Below are 15,368 nucleotides of genomic sequence, written 5' to 3'. Positions count from 1 at the left end.
GCTGTAGCTTGGCGTTTTAGTGATTTAGTGACGATTTTTTGCTGTATCGACGGCGTTCTGTTGCATTGAGTAGTCCGTACACAACCAATTTGAAGCCGAAGGGGCACAAATTAATTTTGTAATACGTGTACTGAATCAAGCTGGTGGTACAGCGGGGCATCGCAGCCTTGCTCAAATTTGTGCAAATCAGTGCGATATAATTTTTGCACCAAGAAGACGTCACAAAATATATACTGTAGATCTTAAGGATATCTGCGTATCGGCGGCTGTTAGGTGTGTGGAAGGCCGGAATGCCGGCTGGAAAGCAATTCGAACGTGCCTTACATAAACTCATTCTGGTGCTGGTACCGTTCAGCCATCATAGTATTGATGTCGACAAAGGGCTTCCAAGTGACGTCTTATGTACCTCTCCATTTCATAAACAGTGTAACGTCATGGGGCATGCGCATTGTGAAGTGCGAGACGTGTGCGAAAAGCTGGCGGGCAACATTCCCTTGCTACATGGCCACTATGGCATCTGCTATGACAGATTTGTCCGAGTACACTGCTCAGCGATTGAAACGCTATACTCAGACTGCATCGTGGCCCGCACTTCTTGTGCCACCGGTGATCGCTGCGTGATCGAAGAGGAGGCCGAATGTAGTTACAATTTATCAAAGAACTTATCGCTTCTATGTGACAAAAAATGCATCATCTCAGTGTCACCAACGGCCACCGGTGGCGCATGAAAGCACCAGCCGCCATGTTGTCCGAGTATCGCGTTTCAGTCGCTGAGTACTGTGCGTGAGTTCGCAGGCAGAAGCTGTCCATAAGCGGTACATCGAGAAGCTCTTCGCTTGCGGCGAGTAATGCCTCCATTATTTTCTAATATACTAATAAAGTTGTTTCTCTGTCTTCCTAATAGACGGCTGGGAAAACGAACCGAAAGGTTGGCCGAACGTGTGACTCGGCAACATATACAGTCATGTAGGGATACGCACATAACACCATCCGCGAAATTCGATCCGCGGCAGAAGCGCAGTATGCTTACATGTGACTCGCCTCAAATAAAATCAGCGCAAGCACGGATCAAACGCAACTGCAGTGCGCATAAACGGCGTACCTGAGCAGCGTGTCCTTTTTAAACTGCGGTGGAAACGGTCCCGTTTCTTGTTGTCAGTGCAAGTACGTGCAAGGATGGCCATCAGAGAACCCCCACTTACCCGTGATAAAGTGAGCTCGCATATTCTGTCGTCGTCGGATGGCTGGAATTCGTCGCGGCGCATTTTCAGCACCCACGTTTGTCGCCGCTTCTCGTCTCTTGCGAAACGAAAAAAGGCGATCCCACTGACTTATTTCGGGCGATATACGCATCTACCTACGCAGCAGCTTGCCGGCATGACGAACCGAACCCCCCCCCCCCCCCCCCCAAAAAAAAAGAATATACTAGCAGTGATGCACGAAACTGTCGGTGCGTGATAACACGAATGCGGCGCGCTTTTCGCCCACCAAACGCTGCCGCATGTGCTCGTTTATCACGTGACCAACTCGTCGTGGCGTAGGCCGGGAGACGTCTATTGCCTTGAGGATGCGGAAGTAATTCTCCGGCTGTGGGTGTTCGCACTCTTTTTGTCTCATTTAACTTTCCATAAGGTTAACATTTGTATCTCTGTACAAATGTCATGTATTTGCGGAAGTTTGTAGTAGTCTTCCGATTCCGCATGCTCTTCACACCACAATGTCGTAGTACTGTCATAGCGGTGCTACAAGTAGTGACCACCACTGTATGACCATATGAACATAGCTGCACAAAAAAAAATTTCACACTCATGCTACTCCGCTGTGCCCGGCTTCGTGTGTGGTCTGTCCATGAGCCTAGCAGAAGAAAGGGATAGTCTTCAGAGTTTCAGCGACCTGTTGTAGCATTCCTTTGCCAGCGAATGCATACATGCAGCCACACTGGCATCACGCGCCTATGCCTCGAGTTCAACGGAGCTTAGCCCATTCCTACTTTTGCCATAACTCCAGTATTTGTTAGAGCGCCCACGTAAAAAACCATGCAAGCTATATCCCCACGTTTTTCTGTATTGATACTTTATCAATTATTTAAAATAAATTGTGGCATATAGCGTCCTGAAACAGCACAGTGTATTATAAAGGGCATAGTATTCGAGGGCTCCGAAACAATTTAGACGACCTCAAGCTTTTAATGTGCACCCAATGCTTGTACATGAGTCTTCTTGCATTATGACTTCATCGGAATGCGGCCGCTGCAGCAGGGATTGAACTCGCGATTTCGTGCTTAGCAGCGAAACATCATAGCCACTGAGCCGCAGCAACGGGTGATACCTTATCATGTCTGTGATAATAGACAATACTGAATAAAATGTAAGCCGCAAATAAGAGGAGGCAATAAGCGCTGCCGAAACTATTAAGTTAGCATCGCAGCACACGAAGCTATATTGGGAGAATTGGCTTCGGAAATTGAATCCGAAGCCACTCAGCGCTGAACGCTTAAAAACACATTATATCCAACTGTTCCCGAATCAGGACCCGCATTCACAAAAGGTTCTAACGCAAGAATTGTTTCTAACAGAAAATTCCAGCCATTGCTGAAGCTGGATATGTATCATTAGCGAAGGCGACCGGTTAATGACAGGGAGCACTTACGAACGAGAAGCTTTGTGAATTCGGCCACATATATTTTGCCTGATGTCTAACCGTTCACGTTGATATAAGATCCTGCGAAATATAAAACAATAGTCAGGTGTTTTTATGTGATGCCACATAGTGAGGAGGAGGAGTGTTGCTTGCTCCAGGCTGACTCAGCCTCGCGAAAGTTGCCAGCAATTTCTCCCCCCTAGAGCGACTTGACAAGTGCGGTCAAGCCCACCACATTTGAAGCTCACCACATTCCATCTGGTAGCACTAGGAAAAACTAATGGCAAGGATGGACTCGAGCTGGAGCGCAACAGGCTGCGCGTCATCCATTCAACGTTGACCCATGTGACTCACATGTGACACTCCATAGCTCTGCATCGCGGAAAATTTTTTTTGGAGGAGCCGATGTGCCTCGCTCCTAAGTATCCAGCGTCCTCGGGGGAACAAAATGTCACCTGCGCTTGTAGGTAGGTTCATCTTGAGCTTCAGTCCATTGATTAACCCTTCACATTCTGCATCAACTTCAGGACACCCTAACAAATAATGGTAGATGCTACCCAGTGCCCGCCTGTGCGCACACGACAACAAGGCGCTAAGTCCTGCCTTGCACCGCTCTAAAGAGTTCGACGTGACGCTGTGCGGATGTGATAAAGGAAGGTGGCTTTGCTCTCACAAGGTTGATTCGGTCGAGACCACAGCCGAAGAAGGCGGCTTAAGATGGCCTTCTTTTTTACTATTTTTTTTCTTCAGGCCGAGGAGCCTTCTTCGTCGGCCTGAACTGCAACGCTTTGCGTGAAAGACTGTCAGCGGCCTTGTTGCCTGCTACGATATGTGAGGGTATAGTCAGTGAAAAGTGATGCAAAAATTGATGGTTCGTAAGTCTTTAACAACAAGTAACGTACGCTGAATACAAGTGGCAAATGCAACCCGCGTTGTAATAGTTGCAGCGCAGCCTTGATGTTTGAAAAGAGAACAGCAGCCGGTAGCTGGTAGCACTTCATTTTCCGCAAAGCTGCTTTAATGGCGACACTTTCATATGCCATAGTCGGCATGACGCAGTAAAGTCTGGCGGTCCTTCAAACGTTTGGAACCGGGATCACAAAAGACGCTACACTTTTTCCGTTCTCTTTGTCGACAGATCCATCGGCCTGTAAATGGACATGGCGATTGTGCATTCTGTCAAAGCGCTCGAACATCAGAGATCTTGCTTCTGCCACAGGGTGTAAGGCGCTGAAGAATACTGGTACACGTACTACGTGGCAATTGTTAGACTAATTATTCCTCCGCTCCTAAATTGATCGTTGCGCTGCTATCAAAGTAACACCTCTACATTCACGAGCTAATTAAGGAACAATGCTGTTAAGGGAACTACATCATTCCTGTCGGCACCAAATGAGAAACTTGACTGGTTTTGCAATGTAGGCACAGAAAACATGCCAAAAAGTCTTACGATTTTCGAGGTATCGTGAGCGAGTGCATGAAATTTGTGTGGTATTGAGGCTGTCGGGATATATATACGACAGTAAAATATATAGTGCTTTGTGTTATAACTAGCATTTCGCTTATGCCTCATCTGCCTAGAGTTACTGATGCGAAAGCATCAAATACCCCTTGAGGGGAAAAGCCGGCATCTGTAGCACCGAGACGGCACCTAAATTTGCATTGGCGGCGACGTCACATCACGAGAACGCCTCGACGGATCAGAGTGGGCGAATGGGAACACCTGCAGCCGCCGTAGCACGCCAGGTGTTGCGTGAGGGGAGAGGGCATCGCCGCGACGCCACTTCACCAGCGAACCTCCGCGGAGCAGATACGGCGACGCGGCTCCGCGGGGCGAGACTGGTTGTCGTCGGCGAGGCAGTCACGTGACGCCCGCTTGCGGGTGCCGCGCTCTTGCTATCGGGAGCCGGCGCGCGGTCCGTATTTTGCTCTCTCACCCCCACTAGGCTTAGTTCCTGCGCACGCCTGCCGCCCTTGGTCGTCGCTGCTGCTTGCTCGGTCTCTCACCGCGCAAGACGTCGGTAATATGCGGCGTGCTTGATTTCTCAGCAATATCGTCCAAATGTTTCCGGTCGACAACTAACATGCTAACATAGAAACTGTAAAAAAAAAAATAACCCGCGCCAATTTAATCGCAAAAGCTCGATGACATACACCACCGTAAAACTCGAAAACATTACTCGCAAAGCAAAATACGAAGGACCGTGCAGCGGCGTTCCACTGGACATTAATGCTTTCGCATTTGCAACTCATAAATGCTTAAGTGTCCTAGGACATTTTTCTAAATTAATCTTACTTTTTTACTGCCACTGTCAAACCTACCACAAATCGCCAACAAAAAAAAAGCTAAACTATCTACGTTTTTACACCTACTGGGAGGGGAGATCTAGTCAGGCCATCTAGGGCTTTTCCCTTTCCCCCGTCATTGTCTTGATAGAATTATTATTATTATTATTATTATTATTATTATTATTATTATTATTATTATTATTATTATTATTATTATTATTATTGTTGTTGTTGTTGTTGTTGTTGTTGTTGTTGTTGTTGTTGTTGTTGTTGTTGTTGTTCCTAAGCTTCGCCATAGGCGTGGCACGATATAAAAACACGACCTTCTTCTCTGGCAGATAATTATAATCACATCTCGACACGTGTCAAGAGTTTACTCAACCGTTCGGCTGTTTTTGACATTCAAAAGAAAACCGGAGGTAACTTGGTAATGCTGAGAATCCTTGGGCGGGAGGGCACTGGGGGGAGGTGGTACGCAAGGAACTGTGAAAGTTCCTTAACGATTATTGGTGCAAGCTTCGGCTTTTTGCTCCTATGATGGCATCTCTTCTTGTCTGACTCTGACCAAATAATCGGTGGCATAAACAACTAATCCTTCCGTGTGACTATCCTATCAAGCCAAGAGAATAATATCCTTAAAGTCGTAGTTGACTTGTACAGATGCTTAGTCTTAGGTTAGCATAGCGAAGAGTTCCAGACATCTCAGATTAATTGATTGAACAGATGAATGGTTTGCTCACAAATTTTTATTTGATTGATTGATTGATTGATTGATTGATTGATTGATTGATTGATTGATTGATTGATGCGGTTTCATATTCCACCTTGACACATTGGATACAAAAAATTATTCAGTGTGAGTCACCAGAGTAATATTTACAATCAAGCATTCTTAACCACAGTGTACAGTGTTTTATAACTTCGAACATTTATTTTACAAGAAAGCCCATGAAAGTTACTCGAATCACGTCGTTATACATAATGGGCCCAGGCGGACATCCTTTGCAAGAAAACCTGAAGCGATTCATTTGCTGACTAAAAAAAATTAGATTAATAACTTCATAGTCACAAATTTTACGGCATATATTTATATGGGAAAGTTGAAGGGAATAGTACTGAAACTCTAATTCCATGTTTCAACATTTTGAAATGGCCATGTAAACCGAAATATTTGGCCTCGAATTATTTGTTGAGTTTGCCTGATAACACACGCAGCACCACGAGGCGCAACTCGCGGTGAAACCCTCCTGTGACGTGGAAGGGAGGCGTAAACTGAAGCTGTGCGGTACGGCGCGATAAAGCCGTTCGTCTCACCTCTGCTGCTGAAGTGACTATGCATCCAATCAGAAACTGCGCACAGCGCCAACCGAAATAAGATGATAAGATCGCGGTAAGAGGGAAGTGCGACGGCAGCTTCATTTTACGCCGCTCCACAACCTCAAAGGAGGGTCGCACCGCGAGCCGTGCTCAGCAGTGCATCTTGCGTAATCAGGTAAATTCGAGCAGTAATTTAAAGCACGTTATTTCTGTTTGCATGGCCATTTTGAGATGCTGAAACACGGAATTAGAACTTTAGTATTATTGCCTTCAATTTTCCGATATAGACATACGCCCTAAAGTTTGTAACTCAGGAAATAGTTAATCTGATTAGCTTCATCAGTGAAAAAATTGCTTTAGTTTCTCTTGCAAATGATGTCCAAGTAGACACATAACTGACATATAGTGACGTGATTCGAGTAACTTGTGCGGGCTTTTTTTTTTAAGTGTTCAAACCGAAAACAAAAACAATGTACACTGAGGCCTCAGTGCATATGCCTTTCTACATCACGGTGTCATGGGGGAACCATCATAACTCGAATCCCAGACCTGTTCTTATTCAGCTCAATGCCATAGTCTGTGACCAACCGCTTTAGACACGCCGAAGGAAAAAAAAAGCCATACATCTGCGGTTACGTGAGCAATCATATGCCATTCGCTTAAGGAATTAGCCACAAAAACCATCTCGGACAGCCATAATCTTAAGGGTTCAGACAGGGATCTCTAAACATCCCTTTAATGCTTTATTTTTCTTCTTTTTTTTGCCGTTCATAAAGTGTTCATGTAACTTCTGTACTTTTGCATTACTTTCCTCCTTCCCAGTACAGGGTAGCCAACCGGAGATATCCTCTCGTTCACCTCCCTGTGCATTTCTTTTTTTCTTTCTTTGTCTCTTTCCATCTTGCTTGTATAGAAATTACATGTTTAGTATTTAGCAGCTACGGTGATAAATGCGGTATATGCTGCCCATCCCGCATCCTTCTGACAAGTTCGCAACATGAATGCAAGTAAGGTGAGCCCACGTACATGATCAGCTTGTACTTGTTCCTTCGACTGTAATGTGGAGCAAATCATGCTATATGGGCGAGAACACATCGTCGTCATCTAACATGACAGGCACAGTGACTTGGCAGAGCCTGAAGACATGCAAATAATTTATCCTGAGCGCTTTCTCATGCTGAGATACTAATTTTTTCCGTGTTCACCTACTTACTTAAGGTGATCTCACGAATGTAATCAGATTGTACTTGTTCATTCGACTGTAGTGTGAAACAACTCATTCTATGTGTGTTAGAACACATTGTCGTAATCGAACATGGCATGCGCAGTGAACTGGTAGTGTTTGAATAGCCTACAATGTATTGACTGAGAGTGCATCTCGTGCAGAGACACTTCATTTTTTCATTGTTCATCTGCTTACTCGAATCGGTCTCAGGAGCCATCTACAATGATGTTCGTGTTAACATCACATCTGATCCGCATCTATTAATGACAGCATCCCCCAACACCTCCTAAGATGAACAATTAACTTTAGAAGTTCTCCACAGAAGCAATTGATGAGGAAAAGTGTGCACGATAGTCGTCGTTCCTAAACAAACTGTCACAGTGCGCGGAGCTCGGTGCGGTAGCGGTAACGCACGTTCTGTCGCTGTGGATGCTATTACTTCCCTCGCACGTATGTCTCCGGTGGCTAACATCTTAGACTAGTCAAGTACCAGCACTTTTGCACGACGGCTCTCAGCGCTGATGCAACCACTATATATGCCGGTGTAGATGTAGGTGCCGGTGTCCACGCACAACCTCTTGTCCTCTTCTTTCTATGCTTTTAGCATTGTGTACTTCATTTAGTCTTTTCTGTCACTCGTAAATAATTGTTCACCTTTACCCCTTGAAAATGGTACCGGCATATTTCACTGTTGTTTTCCGAACAAAATCTGCTTGTTTGGGTAATGCGCTGGAATTGATAACGTACTTTCACCGTTTTCTTTGGCTGGTTGCTTTGCACGGATTGCTAGACCATGGCAATTACTACGCTAATAAAGTGGGAGACTCAACGTGTCTAGACTTTGTCATGCCAACCTGCAGGGCTCCAATTTGAGTCCAGTGGGAACAACGACATTTATTTGCTTATTATTCTTTCTAAAAATTTAAGGTTCCGTTTGCCTGACACCCATGTAAACAACTACATTGACCTCGTTGCCCTAAATTCTGCGCAATAGCATACAGTCTACGCTGTTGACTAATGACAACAACTTAGTGGGGGAAAATAATGCATACACAATGACCTGTCGGTATTAACGTTTCCAGTGACTTGACATTTCTGTAAAGGGTGCTTCCATTTTGTGGGGGAGATGTATAAAAGGAACAATAGGAGCCATAGGCATGATATGAGGCAAGCTGAAAGAATATAAATGAACGACTAAAGAAAAGTATCCCACAATGCACGTGAAACATACGAGGCGCTGCCCGGAGGTAGAATTCTTCATGAACGCTGGCAGCAAGTATTGCAACTCACGTTAAAGGCTTTCTGGTGTAAGATCTCGCACTAGGCGCCGCAGGCACATAGTGGCTATGGTGTTATGCTGCTGAGCACGAGGTCGTGGGTTCGATTCTCGGGAGCAGCCGCATTCTTATGAAGGTGGAATGCAAAAGTATTCGTGTGCCTTGCTTTTTTGTAGATTTTAGTTACTCCAAGAGATCAAAAATAATTCGGATCATCATTTATCCCCCTCTCTGATAGCCTGTGGGTTACGTTGTGATTTTTATTATTAACATTTGACGAGGGCTGTACCGAGACTCTTAGGTAACTGCCAGGCTTATTGTGATTATAGCTGTCCATCATGTAAGCATATACAAACAGCTCAAGGAGGAAGAAAAGCGAGCGTGCGTCCTTAAAAGAAATCCACGCCCACCCGCGTTGAAGAGGTGCACGACAACAAACGAAACCCGTGTTATGCTAGAAGACTTCGGTGTGCAAAGCGTCTCCGGGGTCCAGTTTTCAATCTACTCGTATGAATTGCCGACTTTCTTGGACAAAATAATGCCATGCGACGAGCAGGCCTGGAAATTATATGTTGCTATAACCTTTTAGTGATGTCACAGAACTTCCATAACGTAAAATATTTTTTTTAGATAAGTCTTCCTGACAGTGAAATCATTTGCTGCAATCACACTCGGTTTTCACTGCCTTGTGGGTGCCGAGAAACCGAGAGCAGTGCGATGTAAAACCGGCTGCTTCGAGGAAAGTGGGACTGGCTATGTCGCACTAGTTGTGCACGTGAAAGGGCCATGGATGTCCGCACAGCGCCATGTCGTTTGACGGTCTTTCATGAGTCAATAGGCTATAACGCCCTGCTTTTTTATAGCTGGTTCGTCCGTCAGTGTTCAAAGCCTACTAAACTGTCAAATTTAGCCTAATTTAGCCAATAGGTAATTTCCCTAACGCTGACAGGCATAAAGCCACCCATTAATGTCAGCTCACCGCCAGTAATGCGTGTCAGGACTCCTTCAATATACCGTTGAAACTTGATTTAACGAAGTGATGACCACACTCGTATTATTTCGTCAAATGATGAAGTTCGGAAAATCGAGTAAGAGAATTTCAGTCCTTTGAAATCTAAAGTTGTAAACACCCAACAGGTACTTCGGCATTGTATCAGCCGCTAACCCACGCCTGCGCGCGTAAAAAAACAGTGATCAGAGCCCAACTACCACCGCCCCTAAAGCCATGTGCTAAGAACGCTAGGGAACGCTAGTGATTGCTGAGTCCGTTGTTGTGTGCATGGGCGCGGCGTGCAACTTCGTCAAAATAAAGTTAGGGCCGTGACTAGGATTCCTAGATGGCTTAACACGATAGCGTTAGAACGCACGCGCGAAGAAACGCCCGTCGGCGTCAAAATTAGAAATAACACCTTTCTCTTTACTGATTTATTTTTAGAAAAGGTTCGTTAAATCTGGCTTAATGCAAGCTAGTTTCTGTAATTCGAGTTGATGACAAAATGGAACCTTATGGGTACTTGCCAGGGAGTCGAAAGTTTTTCGTTAGACTGGGAGCTTCGTAAAATGAAGTTTTGTTAGATCGAGTTTTCACTGTAGTTCTTTCCCACGAACGCAAACGTTTCGTCTTGTGTTATTATGGTGGGCGACGACTCTCCAAGCACAAGATGGAGGCGAAGCTAAATTTTGGCTTGTAGCAGGGCCTACGCCGGCTCGGAAAACGAGTTCCATCACACCTCTGCGAGGCTCGCCTGACATAACCCCAACCCACATTCTCATTCCGGGCCGTCGCGTACTTCCTCAGACGCACTCAAAAACTCCCCCGTCGTTTCGTGGGAGATTCACCAGGGCACAGCGACACTTACAGAGCAACCCGTTCGCCTTCACGTCAGAAACGGCGAAGCATGTGTAGCTTTTACAAACGACACCAGAAGTAAAAAACAGAAGAGCCGAACTCGAGGCGTTCGTTTCAGGTGACGAGCTTTTGAAACGAGCGCGAAGCAGCATCACCTTTGACATAGCCCGTGGCGGTGTGTGCTGGGCTAGACATGTTCGTTCCAGCTAGAAGCGTGCAGCCTTGTCCAAGCTAGAGTTTTCACCGCCTGACCAGGAGCCGGATTTCAAAATAATTTATTCAAAGAATTTGCGATTTGTTGGCGTTCGTGCTTGTGCCGATGCAGTGTTCGCACTTGCGCTTAATGACGCACCACAACATAACGGACAGTCGATAACCCTAATCTCGTGAAAACAGCTCGGCGAGTTTGGCTCTAAAGCTTTCACACGTATGTACGGTTTTACCGAGACGCCACCGACAGCTCCCTCCCTCCGAGTCGCCATGCACGTGCTCCCAGGCGCGCAGGCGGCGTGGGTACGCATAGTCGAAGAAGCTGAAAAGAAAGAAGCTGAAACGGTACGCGGTGCGACAGAAGGGAAAGAAGACGGAACCGGCCGCAGCCGCAGTTTCAGTAAAGGGTGAGACCCGTACCGCTCACGACTGGCCTACATCGTGCAACGTGGGGCTGGCTCTCTGCTGACGTCGCGGGGTCTAATGCTCTGGGTATAAGGCTCTCGCCGCGGAGTGTGTACTTGCTACACCCACACCCGTCTTTTGTTTAGCAGACGGGGGCTCGAGCTTTCGCGCATGTGCCTCCACTGGAATCCGGCGGGACCAGCGCGTTTCCGACGGCGCGCCCGCCCCCACGTCCGGGGAGAGAATTCCCGTCGCCACGCGTAGCGACCCACTTTGGCTATGCCCTATCGCTTTTCGCCCGCGCCCGAAGAATGCGCTCGAAGAAGACAAACCACTTTTCTTACGTATCTCGCGGGGTTTGTTCTCGCTTGAGAAACCAACGCATTGTTTGGGTCGGCCGCTGCTGCGCCTTTCGCTTGGCACCGTGACGTACAATGTGACGCAACAAAGGCCTCGGCCGTAACGCCTTATTCTCAGCGCGTGCCGAAGAATGCGTTTCTTTACCCAGCGCGCCATTCAGGCCCATAGTTTTCATTGGTGTCGAATACTCTAAATAATAAACAATTTCTGCTAAGTTTTGCCACCATCTATATTCACTACATTTGAAGCGACGTAATGGGTGAGTAGCATCTAATAACAAGAGATTGTGGTAAGATCTGTGGTAAGAAAGAAAGCCGTCTCCCGCGGGCAGTTTATGAACATTAGACGTGATATTGTGTTGGATGCATTCGCTTGTTTCACAGGTAAAGCCGTGATGCTTCTTCTACAAGCCTTATTTCGTTTTCTGCTCTCCTGGCTCGCACCTAGTAGAGTTGCTGGAGCTTCGTTAGACCAATAGGTCTCAATGCTAAAAGGGTAGATTTAGTAAAGTATACTCTGGTCATACACTGACGCATACAAATATATACCTTGTGAAAAGCTTGAACAAAACAGTAAAACGCGAGGCTGACCGCTCTACAAACCACTTCGACTGCATTGGACATGAGTAACATCCTCGTGTAGCAGTAGGGAAATCGCATGCCTGAGGAAACTCAATATTAAACCATATTGCGCTGTACGAGAAGAATCGCATGTGCAGAGTCGAGTATGTACCTTTGTATGACTAACACTTCTAAAACAAAGACGCCGCCGGTACAGTGCTCCACTTTTCACAAATGCAAGGAGTAGTCACTCGTGTTCCGCTAAATGACTGTTCACCTTGAAGTTAAGCAGCAAATGTTAAAATGCCTGTGGAATTTGGGGAAAGTTCCCCATATATCTGCATTTGCACTTTTTTATTAACTGTGCTGAATCAGTAGTGAGTTTTCTGAAGTTGAGTCTGCACGAACAAGCGGTGGCTTAAACACTAGTGCTATTCTTTTTGTATAGATGGATTTTGTAATACTTTTGTCGAAGATCAATCAAACCCTTGTCGCGGGCAGAAAGCGGCAGTCATAGAGACTGAATATAGTACTGACCAGAAGCAATCGGTGCTCTGAAGTATGCTTTTTATTCTCGCCAGATTCATTATCCAGCTATAGAAGCGCCGCCAAGTCATGCGCGAAATGGTAACATGGTTGACACAAAATCTAATACATCTTGTTTTGTTATTATCTTTGTGTGAATTAGGGAGGAACGTTGACGTATGTCATAGATATAGTGGCCCGAATGTAACACATTGCGTACACTGTCAAAGCACAAGTAGAGCTTTCAACACAGAACTCGAGTGAGTGCTGAGTCTTATGCTGCTCTGAATATATCTGGTCGCCAAGCTCTCGCTGCCGTACGCCAATGTGGCCCCCTCTGTCACTGTGTCTTCATATTTTATTGCCAACCTTACTTGAAATTATCATGAAACCTGATCCATTCATTTATTCTTACCACCAGTCTTCTTCTGAATTACAACCTACCGGTTATCAAGGCACGTTCGCGCTGGCACTTGGGCGAGACAATAGAGGACATTTATTAGGTGGGACAAAGTGCTTAACAATGCAGGCTAAATGTAAGCAGTAGAATTTTTACTCCCATTTGTTTTGCGGAGCAGAGGTAACTTATAAAGCCAGATTCCATGCTTATTCCATGCTTGAGGATGTATCATCGTTTTTTCTTTCTTTTTTTTCAACGCCATAGCTCTCTTTCTCGCATCAAGACGTTGAAAAGAAGTTCTTATGCTTTACTCACCTAACACTACCGTTATTTCTTTCTCCAGAGGACGCCCCTCCTGCTTCTCTGGGTTGTGGTGGCGCTGGCCGTCATCCTACCGCCCGGCCGCGCGCAGAGGAGCCGCGGACAGAGCCAGGCCCGGAGACCGAGCACCGAAGCCCCGGCCTACGATGACTACTACTACGATGAAGATGGCGCCGATGAAGAGGCAGCCTCCAAGAAGCCTGAGAAGTCTTCTTCGTCCCAAAGCTCGTCTCGTGGATCGAGCGGAAGCAGCGGAAGCTCGCGCGGAAGCAAGCCAGAGCCTCCATCCGATGAAGACTACGATGCACCGCCGCCGTCGCCCAAGTCATCGTCTTCCTCATCCACGGCTAAGCCTTCGTCGTCGTCCTTGTCTAAACACAAGTCCGGACCGAGTGCTGATGCAAAGCCTTCGGCAGCCGCTCCAGCTTCTGAGCCTACCGACGAACCCGGAGCTGAGGAACCGCCTCATAAGAAAGGACCGCTCTCGCCCTCGACACTGTTCCTCGCACCGCGCAAGAACAGGCTGCACCGCCCCAATGTTCACTTCGCGGCCAGGCCTCGGCCAACACTCCCGAGCTTTATCAAGCACCCACCTCCACTTGGCGCCATATCAACCACAGTGACGCCCAAACCGCGCTCAGCGGCGGTCGCTGTCACCGAGGAACCAAAAGTCACACGGTCTACGGCTAAGCCCAAGATTTCTTCCGCGTCCTCCAAGCGGGGCGGTAATGGCGGCTTCAGTGGCGGAGCTGCTGGAAGAAAACGCGACCGAAGCACGACGGAATCACCCGCTTCAACCGACGGGGACAGGAGTAACAGGAGGTTCGGCGGTAACGCCAAGTCCAAGAACACGTCCAGGCCCAGGTTTCGCTCGGGAAGCTCCGCGTAGGCTGTGAAGAGTGAGATTCCGTCCACTGCCTGAAGAGTTAGCAGACCGCTCTTCGTTTCTGCTCCATGCCAGCTAGCCGACAGACGAAGGCCACACTCTTATTTTTTTAGGGGAGAAAGGGGGGGGGGGATCACATCGACGGCTGCCGAGTCGACGTTTCTGTTCATTTTTGCCCCTGTCGCATGGTTTTTGACCGTCTGTGTGTGCCCGCTACGGGAGTGTTTATGGGAATGGCCCTAGTTCCAGGCTGGTGGGATTGCTTGCGTGCGTCTTCGTGGTGACAAGGATACGCGTTAGCCAATAAATGTGTTGCAGCTGTGTTCTTTTAATCACGACATTGACATCAGCTTTCATGGATGTCGTGATATGAGTGTCGTCGTGCATGTCTTCACGGAATGGCCATTCTGTGCAGCATTGTGAATTATTTTAGATCTGAGCATGGATTAGGTCAACTCATTCAGCTCACTACAAAAATCTACGTTCTACATCTGTGTCAACATGCCTGTACACGCACCTCGCTTCTCTTTTCTTAAGGAATTCATATTACAAAAAAACAGAGGTCGTGCTACGTGAGGGCCTTTTGTCACGAATAGCGTTTGCATTTGTTGTGCCTTTTCTGCATTTCATTAAAATTTATGACATTCACAGAACACTGGTGCCGAGCGTTGCTGTCGACGCAATTGAACTGATGCCAAGGTTTGACAGCTAGCTTGGCATAAACAGTTACGACAGCTGATGTAAGTGTGTATCGGACAGAGCCACGTAAGGACGATTTGATTGAATATTGCTGATACTCGACTAGCAAAAGAAACATGCCTCACTGCGGCAATTTAAAAGGAAGGAAATGATCAGGACTTGCGTTAAGCAACCATAGGTTTGTAAAGGAGCGTGATCAGTTTACTCATGTTCAGAAGAGTCAGCTCTTTACTTACTTCAACTACTCTCATTTCTGTGTATCAAAATTATAACAAGCAGTCGCTTTTTTTCCTTTCGTTGGGTCCCCATGAGAATCATATTTATTGTTGCCATGTCAGACCAGCGAATTAAGCGAAATCCTTCGAGCACTGGGGCGTCAGCTAGGTGAGTTACGCTCGGTGTATG

At 46.7% G+C, this 15,368-nt stretch overlaps 1 protein-coding gene and 1 long non-coding RNA gene across 2 annotated transcripts in view; one reads left to right on the top strand and one right to left on the bottom strand.

Moving 5' to 3' along the window:
• LOC135898751 (uncharacterized) overlaps nt 1–1,382 on the bottom strand; it is a 133,694-nt gene extending 132,312 nt beyond the window's left edge. Inside the window, exon 1 of the long non-coding RNA XR_010563406.1 lies at nt 1,203–1,382. This is a non-coding gene — a long non-coding RNA (uncharacterized lncRNA). The remainder of the gene's footprint in view (nt 1–1,202) is intronic.
• LOC135898750 (microtubule-associated protein RP/EB family member 1-like) overlaps nt 1–14,917 on the top strand; it is a 38,203-nt gene extending 23,286 nt beyond the window's left edge. The window contains exon 2 of the mRNA XM_065427883.1: nt 13,401–14,917. Coding sequence (XP_065283955.1) covers nt 13,401–14,267 — 867 coding nt within the window. The 3' untranslated portion in view covers nt 14,268–14,917. The remainder of the gene's footprint in view (nt 1–13,400) is intronic.
• The last annotated feature ends 451 nt before the right edge of the window (nt 14,918–15,368 follow it).

This window comes from Dermacentor albipictus, chromosome 3 (genome assembly GCF_038994185.2).
Source record: "Dermacentor albipictus isolate Rhodes 1998 colony chromosome 3, USDA_Dalb.pri_finalv2, whole genome shotgun sequence".
NCBI lineage: Eukaryota > Metazoa > Arthropoda > Arachnida > Ixodida > Ixodidae > Dermacentor > Dermacentor albipictus.
The sequence above is the reverse complement of the archived record's forward strand: the minus strand, read 5'-3'. Positions and strand labels throughout refer to the sequence as shown.